This window comes from Ischnura elegans, chromosome 1 (genome assembly GCF_921293095.1).
Source record: "Ischnura elegans chromosome 1, ioIscEleg1.1, whole genome shotgun sequence".
Taxonomy (NCBI): domain Eukaryota; kingdom Metazoa; phylum Arthropoda; class Insecta; order Odonata; family Coenagrionidae; genus Ischnura; species Ischnura elegans.
In genome coordinates this window covers 3,439,222-3,454,639 of record NC_060246.1, presented here as the reverse complement: position 1 = coordinate 3,454,639, position 15,418 = coordinate 3,439,222, and the positions used below count along the sequence as shown (strand labels likewise).

Sequence of the window (15,418 nt, the reverse complement as noted above, 5' to 3'; positions counted from 1 at the left end):
GAGTGAGAAAGGAAAGCTCCCATGGTCCATTGGTAACTCCTTCAAAAACTAAAGAAATTAGACAGCCTTACAAAAATTCGAGAGCAGTGATTTTCGACGGTTTGGTGAGATCGGGAATTAGAAGAAAGGTACATGAATCCTTCGTGAAAAATATTCCTCCGACTTTAAAATCCATCTGAAACCCGGTGAATATGGATAGTATTCTCCCAGATTACAAAAGGACAACACTATATCGTCTTCTTTTGGACATAGGCTTCGTGTACGAACGGAGGGGGAAAAGAATCATCCTTATCGAAAGGGATGATATTATTAGTTGGTGGCACAATTAAATATCTAAGGTAGCTAAAAAAATATCGTCGCGAACACAGGACGAGTGTATTTACAGGCGAAAGTTGGATTAATGTTGGACAAATAGTGAACATTAGTTTGCGAAACAAACAATTAGAAAATCCGCGTCAAGCTTTCCTTGCTGGACTAAATACTGGGCTTGGCCCCCACTTCCCGAGGAGGACGATTTGCAATTATACACGCAGGAACGGAAAATGGGTTCATAAAAGGAGCATCGCATGTGTTTCTGTACAAAAAGAACTCAATGGATGAGCATGAAGAAGTGGGTGGCGAGTGTTACGAGAGATGGTTTGAGCACTCACTTCTTGCAAACTTACCCGAAGGATCAATTATAGTGGTAGATAATGCCTCTTATTACTCAAGGAAATTGGAATCCTTGCCTACTACAAGGTGAAGGAAAGAGAACATTAAGGAAATTAGCTTTGAAGATGTCAGCTTGAAAAGAGATCTTTAATTTACAATAAACCAAGTACGGGAAAATTTTGAAAAATTAAAGATTGATGATGTCTTATACAACATCGCCTTTCATATAATACTAGCTAGAGCCAAAAAATATTGCATAATATGGAAGGAATAAAAATTTTGTCTCATTCAGGAGCGGCTATAATTTTTATTATCCTTCAATTTATTGTTATTTTTTACATTACTGATTATTCATTATTCAGTTTGTGCATTGAATAAGTACGTACATGAAATAAAAAAAGACTTTTCCTTTTATACTGCAGCAAAGGTATTGTAATATACGCTAAAAAATTCCTTAATTTACGCAGTCTTTCGTGCGATCCCTAACTCCTTTTTGAACTAAACCGTTTTGGCGCCATATTATGTGTGGTTGCATATGCTGTTAGGATGCCTGCCGGCGGAGCGGAAGCTTGGCAACACTGTTATCCATAAGGCCCGTACTGTCAACTAAATGTGGAACGCTCTATTGGGATTTAAAATGGTCACTGGCGGCAGCACTGTGCTTGGTGTCATGGCGGAGAAAAGGGGATAGAGGATAGTAAACAAGGCAGTGGCGTTCTTTAAAAGTTTAACCGTGCGAACGATTTCGCATCGATACAGAAAAGCAAATAGTGATTCTGTTGCTGTATTATTTATTTCTATTTTGATACTTTGCATCGACCATCACTTTCCATTCGTTATGAATGAAAACAGTAATGGTTCGATGAGAAAGACTCCACGGAGCAACAAAATGTGCAGTGTCCCTCAGTGTGTGAATCGTGCCGGAAATGGCATATCGTTGCACAGTTTTCCACTGGACACCGTGCTTCGTAAGCAGTGGGGAATTATTTTCCGATTTGGCAAAGGGATCCCCAAAAATGCTGTGGCGAGTAGTGAACACTTTTCATCGGAGGCTTTCATGTTGCAGCGTAAGTAGAAAAGTATGATGTTTTTATGACAATTTGTTAATATCTTTTATGTTTATCGTTAATTTTAAACTATCGCCAACTCTTACAGAACCTAATGTACTAAAAAGGAGGCTGAAAAAGAATGCTCTACCTAGCAAGAACATACCTCTTCGGTCGTTGGAAGTAACGCCAACACCCGAAAAGGCAATGAATGAAAAAAGGAGACAAGAGCGGGCTGTGAAGAGGAGAAATATAATTTCTCGTCAGCCGTAAGTATTATGAAATTGTGAAGCTTATTCTACCGTCAAATCGGAGCAATTAATGAAAGACATTAATTTTTTTCAAGGCCGAGTTCAGCATCTCATGATGAGGAATCTATCGGCGAGATGGAAGTGGAGCTCGAGATTTCTTCTCAATCCATTGAAATGGAAGCTGCGGAAGGGCTGTTGGAGCTCGGCAGGGAAAGACACGTTGACAGGGCATGCCAGACCGATTTATTCTCTTTACCTAGCCACAAACGAAACTTTTCAGAAGTGTTGCGCTCTGACAAAGATGTCAGTACATTGACAGGACTGGCATCAATGGATATGCTGAAAAGTATAATCCAGGGCGTGGAATTGGTGGCTACATGCAACGGCATCAACCTGCAGGGAACACCTTATGACATTGAGGACAAATTGATTTTGTGCCTGACGAAACTGAAGCAAAACATGTCATTTTCAGCTCTGGCAGTGCTATTTGGTGTTTCTGTCCCCACAGCCGTTGCTCACTTCCATTGTGCTCTGCACTTGCTGCATCACACGCTAAAAAGGTATGTAAGGTGGCTGCCGAGGGAAAAAATTAGGAGCAATTTACCCAAGTGTTTCTCCAGTTTCCCTAACACGAGGGTTGTGGTGGACTGTTCGGAAACAAGTGTTTCTGCGCCTTCGTGCCTCAGCTGTCGAATACAAACGTATTCGCATTATAAAGGTAGACATACCGTAAAATACATGGTCGGAATATCACCCGATGGTGTTATCAGTAAAGTAAGTGGTGTTTATGGTGGCAAAGCATCAGACAAGTTAATTTTTTTAGACTCGGGTGTAGCAGGACTTTGTGAGCCTGGAGACGCAGTTATGGCTGACAAAGGTTTTTTCGTTGATAAAGAGTGCCACGAAATGGGTTTGTCAGTGATTAAACCTCCGTATTTAAGGAAGAAACAACTGACAAAAGAAGAGGGAGATCTCAATTCCTCAATTGCACGAGCCCGTGTGCATGTCGAAAGGGCTATTCAAAGAATGAAGGTATTTAAAATTTTGCAGGGAAATTTGCCCTGGAATATGGTGGGGTGCATTGACAAAATAACGGAGGTAATCTGTGCCATTGTAAATTTATCGAACCCTATAATTGGAAGAAATGGGTTTGAGACCACATAACAGCAGTAATTGTTATTTGTTTATAAATAAAATCACATTGAAGCCATATGTTTGTTCATTATTCCTTGTCTTTCACCCCATATTTACGTTTTATAAGTCGAAGCTCTTCTTCTCGGAGACATTTAAAGGACGAGGTAATTCACTTACGGTAAATAAAACATAGTATGGAGCATTGTTTTAAAGGTACTGAAATTTATTTTAACTTAATTTCTTTCCTCCATATGCTTGGACAGGGCAGAACCAGGACATCCTAGGAATAAAGATAATATAAAAGTGGAGGTAAATTCATGGGTAATTCATTCAATAAGATAAAAAAATCAATCAAATCTGACATTGAAGAAGGTAGGACTTAGAACGTTCATATTATATGATTTCAAATAATAATTTAGAGCCTACCTTTGAGTATAATATCATCCAGTTTCGCGTTAGCCCAATCTGGCAGGTCCTTCAGCTCGGGTAGATTGCAATTACTTGGTAAGGGTGGGAAGTGGCAGAATTTTTTAATAGGAATGGCCCGGTACATATCCTTTCCCTTCCTAGACAGCTTACCCCATTGCTGCTTCATATCAGTACACGTCAGTAATTCCAACTCTTCAACCGGCATTCTGTGATGATTGAACACGCAGGTAATGTATTGTTATCAAAATAAGTTTTTATCTAAATTTCACAAAGGCATAGCCGAAGAAAGAAAGAAGAAAAATGAAGAACTTACTTGCATAGCTGGAGACACACAGCTGTCACATGCTTGCATTTACCCGTTCCCGCTTTACAGGAGCAGGTGCCTTGTATCTCCTTCTTTCCATTTCCTCTAATCGTGATGTTAATTTCATGGGGCTGCCCGTTAATGTTCGATGTTTGCAAACACAGAGCCATTACCTCGACTAGATCTACCTCGTTTTTAAGAACACCCAACTCCACGATATGGTTTGCTTTTAAAATGGCATCTCCCTCTACAAACGGTCTTTTAAAATCTCCTACGTAAGTGAAAATATCGCTTAAATCCAACACAGAGCTACTCATCTTCTTTTCTCACCAAACAGTACAATGCGTTCTCCGTTGATCTTTGTTTTTGTTACCACATTTCTGATACCTTGCCGATCCCCCTCTCGCTAGTTCCAAATTCGACCGCCAGGTGCCACCCCCTTTGACTGACACCGAGCAAGGTCGGTAAAAGCCAGGTCGTGTCACGCTCCCATAGTGCATTTCGGTTTGACCATTTTGGTTCCCGCCTGACCGTAGTTAGCGTGGTGTGTATACGGAGCGTGTGGAATAATTTCGAAAAATGGTGTGTTGCAGTGCTCCGAATTGCTCCAATTCCTCCAGAAAAGGAGTAAGACTGTTTCGATTTCCTTCTGATCCAAAAAGAAGGGCTGTGTGGCTTATAAATTGTCGAAGAGACAAATGGAAACCTTCTACCACATCGCGCTTGTTTGAGGTAAGCTAGTGACAATTTCACAAGTGTTTTTGTCTGGAATTGGGCCTTGTAAGTATTTGTATATTTAACTTAATGCTTAATAATGCTAGTAGCAATGTATCTCGATGAGGGGACTTCTCATAGTAGAAATATAGGCTTCTTTCAAGTTGCTGTAAACAACGTGCTTGGCACTAGCAAATGTTGACATGGGTTCATCACGTTTTGCCTTGGATTAATATTGAGTAATTCCATAAGTGCCATATTTTCCAATATTTTTTATTACTTCGGGTTATGTTACATGTGTATTATTCAGGAAACAGTGAAATTTCATTTTAGATTAATAGACTAATATAATTGCATGTAAGCTCACTTGCGCTAGTATAAATTTCAATTTTATTTAATGCGCACTATGGGTTATACCTTCGCTTTACGGAGGTGTTTCAATTCTTAAGAATATTGTTATCATTTCACTGAGGAGCAGTTTGAGAGTCGCCGACAGGATGGCCGCAAGCTACTAAAACAAACTGCGATTCCAACAGTGTTTCGCTTCCCACATCTCTCAAGAGCTCCTGCTTTCAGTCGAGCTCCCCCAAAAAGTAGAGTTCTGGAAGAAGGTAAGTATTTTGAATATGAGTTATAGAAAGTGAACAAATCGGCGACAGCCGTAGTCTTTCCGTATAATTGGTTTACAATTTTGGAAGTCGTAAGGCATTGAGTCTAACGCATGTATTCCTTATACGTTTATGCACAGCAATTATTGACGGACAGCATAATGGTCCCACCGACCCAGAAAACATCCCGTGTGATGAAGGAGAATTGGTCGAAGAAGCAGGTGATGACGATAGTCAACAGGACGAGGTCTCGCTGCTTAAGAAGGAAATTCGAAGGCTGCAGGCAAAATTAAGTACTGTGATGTTTGTTACGGATGTGATTACGATGTGCCAGCATTTTTATTTCTATCCAGCAATTCATCTCAATAAGTATTTTAATTGTTAATGGTCTGGGTGTAATTTGGAATGCATTTGCTCTGTGCTGAATTAAATGCAGTTGCAGTTGGATTATTTGTCATGGTTCTTAGAAAATTGGCAAGCAGATGGTTCTAGTATTACATACATGATTTGGAGTAGCAATGTTAACAAATTCACAACCCTCTTAGATCAGTCATCCTATCGCTTGGTTTGGGCAGTTTTTGAGAGTCGAACCAAGGTCCTCAGACTAAAATACCGCCCGTATTATCAGGTATGCTATAATTTCCTATAACCTTGGGAGATTTCATGAATCTAACTTCATAAATGATGGAATGAAACATGGTTCCTTGTACCTATACACACGGAGCGCTGTAGAACGAATGTTTTTTTCGCTTGGCTTGTAAATAATTCAGAGTCGAACCGAGGTCGTCAGACTAAAAACCGCCGGTATTATTAAGTATATTATAATTATGTATGACCATGGAAAATTTCATGTACCAGACTTCCTAAATAAGGAAGTAAGACATGGTGCCTTACAACCCATGCATCCCGAGCGCTGCAGTGCGAAATTTATTTTTCCCCTGAGTTAACAATTTTGCTAGAGTCGAACCGAGGTCTTCAGTGTCAAAAACTGCCCGTTTTCGCAAGTATATTATAATTATCTATGAGCATGGAAAATTCCATGTACCAGACTTCCTAAATAAGGATGTAAGACATGGTGTCTTACAACCCATGCATCCAGAGCGCTGCAGTGCGAAATTTATTTTTCCCGTGAGTTGACAATTTTTCTAGAGTCGAACCGAGGTCTTCAGTGTCAAAAACTGCCCGTGTTCGCAAGTATATTATAATTATCTATGACCATGGAAAATGTCATGTACCAGACTTCCTAAATAAGGAAGTAAGACATGGTGCCTTACAACCCATGCATCCCGAGCGCTGCAGTGCGAAATTTATTTTTCCCGTGAGTTGACAATTTTTCTAGAGTCGAACCGAGGTCTTCAGTGTCAAAAACTGCCCGTGTTCGCAAGTATATTATAATTATCTATGACCATGGAAAATTTCATGTACCAGACTTCCTAAATAAGGAAGTAAGACATGGTGCCTTACAACCCATGCATCCAGAGCGCTGCAGTGCGAAATTTATTTTTCCCGTGAGTTGACAATTTTTATAGAGTCGAACCGTGGACCATAAACTCAAACTAAAGACGTATCATAAATTTCCATTTTATTAACTATTTATAAAAAAAATTTCATTGCCCTGCATCGATTACGTTGTGAGAAAACGGTGTTTCCTTTTACCTATGTCTCCCATTTAAATGCACGTAAAATTTGAATTCCCGCCGCGCTTGAGAATCAAGATGGCGGATTACATTGGTCAAGTGCGTGACACGACCTGGCTTTTACCGACCTTGACACCGAGTACGTCCCTGGAATTGCGGAGGCTGGGTCGACCTCTACAGGGTGTCCTGTGGACGGGAAAATCGGGTATTATGTGTATAATTTTAGTCCTTGGAATGAATTTTGCATGAATTTTTTCTCCAATCTGGAATTTCAAAATGTTTTATTTCAAATTCATTTCACATAAAATTTTGTCAGTTTAAAACCTATTTTCTGGCCTAAAATCTGTTTGCGGTAAATTTAAGTGCAGCTAGTAGAATTTTTTTACAGCCGCATTGAAACGTGGAATGTTGGACAAAACATGTATGCTTTACAATATATAGCTTACATTTAGAATTTTAATTAATGAAAACTTATATTTATATATATAACTCTTTAAATTATGATGAATTGCTTGAGGTGGCAAATGAGATTTTATAAATTAAGTATAAAATTTCAATTACTGAGCATAAGTCTTTAAATTAGGAATTTAAAATAATGGAAAAATATTATATTGCTTAAAAGTACAGAAATAATTTTTAGTGCTTTTAAATTCTTATCTATCTCAGTAATCACGGATGATTAACCTACAATTTTGTAAATTTTGCTGGAAAACCTGGAATTATGCATGATATTTCTGCTTTTATTGACTGGATACTCTGCGCTAGAGATAGCTGAGGGCAGCTGTGAAGAAAGTGAGCTTACTTATCGAATAAGCAGTCGTGGATTAGAAGTGATGGATTTCTGAGGTGATATGGGTGGCCTCTCCCTAGGTGAGGGAGGCCATTTTAATGGTCCGTGAGGACTTGGTGACAGGATGCCACCAACAATAATGTTTCCCATCACCTAGAGAGAGGAGTCGCTCTTCTACCAATGACCGAAGGTGGTGACCACAGTTGTCATTACAGTGACACCACTCAATTCACTGTGGCCATGGTAACATTTACTTTAACTGCTGTTGTCCTACGATGTGAAAAGCAAGAGGGAATCACCATATTATTATCCAATGGAGTTCCAGTTACTCAAATCTTTAATGCAGAAGACGTGGTGGCATACTTTCCAAGTTAAATATAGCGGAAGTAAATTAGAACCCTGTTCACATGATGTATGGTGAGGGATGTCGGCTTAAGGATTTCGTGAAAACAGTGCTAATTCTGCTACCAAAACCAGGGTTCCACTCAACCGTGAAAACCTTAAAACCGTGAATTAGCCGTGAATTTCGTCAACCGTGAAAAAACCTGGAAAAAGCCGTGAATTTCGTCCTAAAACCTTAAAAATATCACAATCTTGATAATAATACCTTCCCAGAAATTTTCAACTTCGTTCGTAGTGAGCGCACTTCTATTCATTGTGGCGAGCGTCGTCGCTTGGGTCAGAAAAGCGTGGGAACGAATGTTGCCTGAAGAAAAAAAAAAACATCTTTTCCCAGAGCAGGCCTTTTCTCTCCCCCCTCCTGAAATATGACACCACTTCTCATCAGCTTGTTTACTTTCCTCGACTGCCTTGGTTTCCCCTCCCTCGGTCACTGCTTAGTCCCCATTCCACCCAATTACGCTTCCCACTGGTTGCAGCGACCACTCTCGAAACAAAATCTAGGTGGCCTTTGTGTCGAAAAATTTGAACGCTTATTCAACACCCTCAATCCTGTGATTGAAGACCGCTAACCTTGACAACCTGCTATGCGCTGTGGACACGACGCTCCCTGCGTTTGAACCGGGCGACAGCGAGCTTTCGGCGTGACGTTACTAATTCTCGCGCGTTGCGGCCTTAAAGCACTTGAAAACGAGAGAAGATTTCCGCTTATAGTAACACAGCATTACACGATCTTCGCATGCGTCGACCTGGGACTTGCCAGTTTTACGTTGCAACCGGAAAGTTTGTGTGGAAATATTTGACGAGTGATAAAGTAAAGTGAAAGTGAAAATAACATGTTTCAGCAGGTATTTATTATGTCTTTATATATTTCAAACCTAGTGAATTATAATTTACCTATTTGCACCTATCTAAGACAAGGTTTTTTTTTCCTCCTAACTCCTGCAGAAAAGAGGGTTCGTCTTACAATCGAATGCAAAATTCTCGACGTCAATCGGGTTGCATAATTTTCGTCGGAAAAAATTATGGATACCTGAGTTTGCCACCTAATATATTGTGACGGTACACGCCCGGTTGCCGTGCACCGTCGAACTGAGATTACGATCCGAGTTCTTAATTTTTCGTAGGTTCTGGGGCTCGCGGTCAAGATGGGAACTCACGGCATTGAACGCAATGGCACAGCAATGACCTCGTACACAGCAAATGACTGTCATACAAAAATTTATTCAAAGAAAATAAAACGAACACTTTTGTCCTTAAACACTAATGAGGGATGGAATGGTGATGCTGACTTGGGCGAGACATCAATGATACACTTACAAAAAAGAAAAAAGAAGCAAATATGCCAGACACAAAAAGAAAGAAATCTTACATCTAATAAATGAGGGATGAGATGACTATTGAGGTAAATGAACAAAAATGGACAAAAATAACACTGAATATCTCAATGATTGCTATGACACGGGCACTCGTAATCTTGCTCGAGTTGCGACAAAAACCACTGCACTTCAAAGACAATTATGGGTAATGTTCGTTGTTATACTTTCAAATGTTACATGCTCCACGTTCTGTTCAATCAAAAACTGAGTCTGACGTCAACCAGATGGGATGACGCGAACGGGAGAATCGTGATACAATTTAAAATGGTCTTTAGACCGAGAAAGAGCGACGTGAGTTTATGTCAGAAACCACATGGTTATTAGGATGACACACGTGCACACTGGGGAATTTCTTCGTTCAGGAGCGCATGGGCTGGCTGGAGCGGGGGGAGGATCGGGATTATTTCCCCGTCCCGGGAGTGGGTTTAGAGTACTTAGGTGTCAAAGACAAAGGCGAGTCCGAATCCTGGTCGCCGGGTCACGATGCGTCGATCGCGGGTAACCACGTCCCGCGAATCCTTGGACGATGTCGTGATGTCCTGACGAAAAAACGAGGACACTTTTCTTGTGCCTCGCTTTACTCCACGCTTTCCTCTCCGGCACGCCTTTCCCCTGGTCGCGTTGCCCGACCTCCAGAATGCCGTAGCCCTCGTCTGCCGCGGCCCCGTCTTATTGCCCCACCTCGGCACTGTCACAGCTGACCTCCGTCCTCTCTAGCGGATCAACCACCGCTTTCTCAGGAATCGACCCGAGTTCCCACAATACCGGGCCTTATATACCCATTAAACAACAAAAGACATGCTAAATTCTAGCAGACGACACAAGAAAAAAAAGAAGGTCGCTCATCACTCGCTGTTGCCGCGCGCCAACATGAATCGGGAAAAAGACGCGGACGCAGAATGCGCTGTGACGAGGCTTTTCGTCACATCGCCCCCCAGCACGAACGAATTTTTCCTTTTTCTTGCTGGGTGAAAGATGAATGCAAGAAAAATGAAAAATGAGTTCGAGCTTTTGCACGAGAAAAAAAATCAAAACCTGCCGGGTAATTGGTGGGGACTTGCGGCTATCCGCACACACGATCCTTGATCGATTAAGTGGAAAAGATGGGATCACTTCTTTTACTTCTAATTCTGTCAAAAATATATCTGATACCGCGGAAATCTCACTCCCGGTATCCAACTAAGCTTCCCCTAGCACACCATTAACCCAACACTCAACAACGGGATATACCCGCCTTTCATAGTACGTGCTGCCTTGCACATCGCTCTCAAAACTTTCACCTACTAATTCACACGTGGATATTATCTTACCCACTACCCTCTCTCCATCTGTCTCGGCTGGGGACTGGAGGTGAGTCACACCAGCCGACGCGAGTTTAACGCGAAGTCTTGACCTTCTACTCGAGGTGCGCTGGGAGGAGGCGGACTGGGGGATTTCTCCTTGTGTCGCTCTTTCCCAACCTTGCGTCCTCGCTCAAACGTGACGGAATTTATTCGATAACCCTTATCAGCTGCTCGCGGCCTCGTATTTTCGGAACCTTGCAATGCACCTGGATGGAACGAGTTTTGAGTAGCCAGCGTGCCTGTCTGATAAGACTGGTCATACAATCCTAGTAATACAATCAGTCGTTCAACCGTTAAATGATCAATTGACTTTAACGTATTCTGAATCTGAATGGAAAACTGTCTAATTAGGACCTGAAGAATTTCTCCTTCACTCATCGGTGGGGAACACAATCGCGCTTGCGCTACTTTTTCAATCGCAAACTGTTTCATCGTGTTCGACTTTCCCCTCACATACCTGTCTGTAATGAGTTGCATGCGGAAATTATACTGGGTGTCAGTGTCCCAAAAGTTAGCCAAAAATCTTTCCTTAAATTCCGCAAGTGTTGACGGAACTGGCCATAGCGAGTTACTCCATATCTTGGCATCACCGCTCAGCATTTGAAAAAACACTTGTGGTTGCAACGCCTCTGGCACAGAGACTATGGAAAAATAATTATTAACTTCCTTTAGGAAGGCAATAGGGTGCTCGTTGCTAAGGGCAGAAAAGGTGGGTTTTGTGAGAGAGTGAGTTGATACGGCCGCTGATTGCGTGGTCGTGCCCCTATCTTTCAAAGCGGTCACTTCAGACTCAAGGGAGTTGATTCTAACGTCGCAGTGTACTTTCACTTCCTTCTGCGTCGCGATCACTGCATCGTAAGCCTGTTCCAACGCACTGGTACGAAACTTTACATCGCCAATCTCCGCACTTACCATTTCTCTACATTCTTCGCGAACGACCCTTCCTATCGTTTTTACACCGTCGCCGGGTCTAATATATAGCTATACCACGAAAAATCAACGTCAAAAATACTTGAACAGTAATTTAGCTTATTTAATTTTGTGTTGAAGTGAAAAACTATTGCCATTTTAGGCAGCAGGTAAAGCGTGCGTGCCAATCAATCGCCGGGTGCACTTCTGCTGTGTCCGCGAGATCGCCTGCTTTACCCTGGGTTCGGCTCCATTCAAGTTAGAGCTTGATCAACTTACAAAATTTTTGTGTGATTGATTACAATTTACCTAAATTTTAACCAGAGGCGGATCCAGGATTTCTTTCTGGGGAGTGGGGGAGCACAAGCAAAGCCGTATCCAGGATTTTGTTCTGGGGGGGCACAAGGATACCTCATGATACAAAACGAGCGCAATGATAATGTGACCGTATTCAAAATCTTGCATATTTTTTAAGTGTCTGGGGGGTATGTGCCCCCGTGTCCTTCCCTAGATCCGCCTATGATTGTAACGTTAAAGCCTCAATGCCGTCGCGATATAAACTGCTACAGAGTCGTTCCATTTTTCCTAGAGCAACGGTATGAAGGGAACATGATTTGCCTCTGATTAGAAAGATCGATTCAGTTTTGGTTTCAGAGTATTACGATAGCAGAGAAAAGAAGTCATTACACTGCCGATTTCAAAAGAAAATTTATACAGTGGAACCTCGATCTATCGTTCCCGCATTGATCGTTCGCCGTTTATGGTCCCAAATAAAGTTCCTTATAGACAATGTAATTTTTTCCCGCATCTATCGTTCCCCGAAGTATCGTTTCTCGCATTGATCGTTTGAAGATCGCGGTTCCGACGCATAATTTTCCCGCATCCATCGTTTAACGAAAATGAGACGAAATAAATACAATGTGTCATTTATGGCTAATAACGACAAGCATATAGTTGGAATCTTCCCCAAGAGATGGAACTACCAATGGGAGAAGCTCAGTGCCGTGGGAAAGTAACATTAGCTCATTTCCCAAGATCCGTTATCCCCCTCCATTCAGCATTCGCCTCCCCCTTCTGACGCTTTCCTCTTCTTCAAAATAAAAAAAGGTCCCAGCTCGCGCAGCGATCGTATTACGAAGACCCTAGCTTCGAAAAAAATATTGAGTTACGCGAGAACAATAGAAACGTGTTACGCGCTCCCCCCTCTTCTCACCTACTGACCTTTTTCAGCCTAACTCCTTCAAGGTTCCCAGTTCCTGGAGGTCAACTGCTGCATGAGTCACCTATTAGCCCAAAAGGTATCTAACAATGATATTCAACAATTGCTGTTATGCTTTTATTAGATTGAAATGTTAGTAATTTGCACGTAATTTAAAAAAACGAGACCAAACACGACGTATTTTAAGCAAGGAAATAGATGGAAAAATACGATGGTGATTTTTGGCGAAACGCGATATCCTCGTGGCTGAGCTTCTCGGCAGCTAATTCGGCATTTTGTCCCGGAAACATGATATCAGGTTGTTATCAGTTATCAATTTACGAGCTATACTGTAAGTCTCACTTGTCGGAGTTACTGACGAAAGGATATCTTCTCAGGATTTTTGTTTCTCCCTACTAACAATCCGAATTCATCTGCTCATCTGGCGCTACGATAGTTAGAAAAGAATGGGTATCTACAGGGTAAAAAATTTCATGGCGCAGTCATATATGGTCACGCTTCGCCCTCTGCAGTATGCTCTGCGTACCCCCGTAAGCGATAGCATCAGTTCCGAACTTCTCCTCGTACGAGTGGTTCCCTACTCTCCAGGGTGGCTGGACTTCGAACCACCGAGTGTTTTCCATGTGGGTTTAATAAAGTCAGGTTTCATTTTCACTAAGGTAAGTCCGGGTGAGATGCCCCACCGGGAGAGATGCCCCGATCGTGGTAGTTTCAAATTGAACCATCAGATTGCTCTGCTGGTGGTGTCCGTCAATTAGTTGGGCAACTAATATGAAGCCTCAAAAGTTTAGCGGTGATTCGTTTTTTTTACGCTACTTTAGAACATCATTTCAAGTGAGTACTCCGAAATTTCCGCTCTGTTATAAGATAGAGCATAATGGTTATGGTCGGCATCAGTTAAAATGATTGAATGCTTTGAAAAAACGGGTGAAAACTTGTAGCAGCATGTTTATCGAATGCCCAAAAGCAGTGACAAGTCATCTTAGACCATATGTTGGCCCGCTGGCTGTAAGGGCAACTCTCCCGTACTGAAAGGAGAGATGCCCCAGGGCTATCTTACGGTATAGATGCCCTACCTGTATTGTTTTCAATTAATTGCAACCAATACGATAGAAGCTGTGGCTGATCTATCGGGGGGATGGATGGGAGGGAAAATTGGATACGCAAGGGGGGGCTATCGCTCCCCCCCCCCTTAGGTATCCAATTTACACTAGATAGAACGGTAATTTTTCCCACCCCCACTACTGCTGGAATTTTAAACACCACTTAGGGTCCCCTTGTCCTTATCCTGGATCCACCCCTGGATAGAAGTAATATTAGTAAGGACGTCAGTAGAAGAGTGCTAAAGTGAAAAGTGCCACCTAATTTTTTAATTGCTTTGATACAGTCTGATTTGTGGAGATGGGTATGGAGACGATCTCCACGATTATCGAATGAGTTTATTAGAGCTTTCTATGCCATGTCCCTTACAATCTTAGTCCATGACTTATTGCCTCAAGCATAAACAAATCAGCTAGGCCTCCTTGGCTACAAAATAAATAATGATAGAACCATTTGCAACAGATTTATCATCATCTTCTAAAGGTAATAACTTGTTGTAGATGGCACATCTCTCTTCTCAGCACTGCCTCCTTCTGACCAGCATAATGTTTAAATCCCATCTCTATTAGTGATTGACTAAGTCGTTCGTTTAGGTGATGTCGATCATCGCTCACTATTCACTTGAGTGATTGAATCGAATGTTTATCTTTTTCACTTTCGATAATGCCGAAGAGCAATTTAAAGAACCTCTCACGAGGCTGAAAGCAGGTGATAGCGGAATAAGTGAGACTGCGAGGTACTTCTAGTCCCCTCTCGGAGTCATCGCCGATGCAGGAAGAGGGTAATGCAAGCAAAAATTTCTTTAGGTCCATTTGGCATGGAACTGGAAAAGTGACTTATCAGTCATAATCAACTCCTGGAAAAGTCTAGGTTTGCACCTGATTGAGAGACTAGTATAACAATAGCCTATCAGTTTGCTGAAAAGTTTGTCCTTCAATGCAGAACTGAATATGTCGGGTTATGACTGGCTTAATTCATTTTTAAGAAAAAATTAGTGCTAGGCAGTCTCAAGGGTTGTCAGCTGGTAGAAGTGAAGGTATGAATAGAGAAAGCGTAAGTCACTTTTCTAAAATACTCTCAGAATTATTTCAGGAGAACGATTTCTTTACCAGGCCGGCCAACGTCTACAACATGGACGAGTGTGCTTGTCGGCTAAATAACGTCCTGGGGAAGATTTTATCCACAAAAGGTGCTGAAGATGTTCAGATTCTGACATCTACGGAGAGAGGAAAAAACAACACCGTGATTGCGTGCTGCAACGCTGAAGACCAAGTTCTTCCTCTGGCATTAATTTTCAAAGGCATCTGACCGGAAAAGGAATTTTTAGACTCTGAATGACTCCCATCAAGTTCTGGTTTCAGGGAGATAGACATATTTCCTATGGACCCATTGACAATACCTTAGCACTTCTTCAACATAAGTTATGGAATAATAGCGATAGAAACCCAAAGCTGACCGGAATACCCTAGTTCAATGCCTGGCACATCCAGAGAAGCCTTTAAGA

At 41.7% G+C, this 15,418-nt stretch overlaps 3 protein-coding genes across 3 annotated transcripts in view; 2 read left to right on the top strand and 1 right to left on the bottom strand.

The window, feature by feature from the left end:
- The window catches only part of LOC124154661, a 160,177-nt gene that overhangs the window by 11,734 nt on the left and 133,025 nt on the right, over window positions 1-15,418 (top strand). The window lies entirely within an intron of this gene.
- Window positions 1,245-3,195, top strand: LOC124154677. The gene is made up of 2 exons (XM_046528552.1): window positions 1,245-1,966; window positions 2,044-3,195. Exons 1-2 carry the CDS (start codon window positions 1,767-1,769, stop codon window positions 3,110-3,112), a joined length of 1,269 nt encoding a protein of 422 aa, XP_046384508.1. The 5' UTR covers window positions 1,245-1,766; the 3' UTR covers window positions 3,113-3,195.
- LOC124154684 lies at window positions 3,285-4,234 on the bottom strand. The gene is made up of 3 exons (XM_046528564.1): window positions 3,825-4,234; window positions 3,509-3,717; window positions 3,285-3,362 (listed from the first exon to the last, which is right to left on the bottom strand). Exons 1-3 carry the CDS (start codon window positions 4,130-4,132, stop codon window positions 3,316-3,318), a joined length of 564 nt encoding a protein of 187 aa, XP_046384520.1. The 5' UTR covers window positions 4,133-4,234; the 3' UTR covers window positions 3,285-3,315.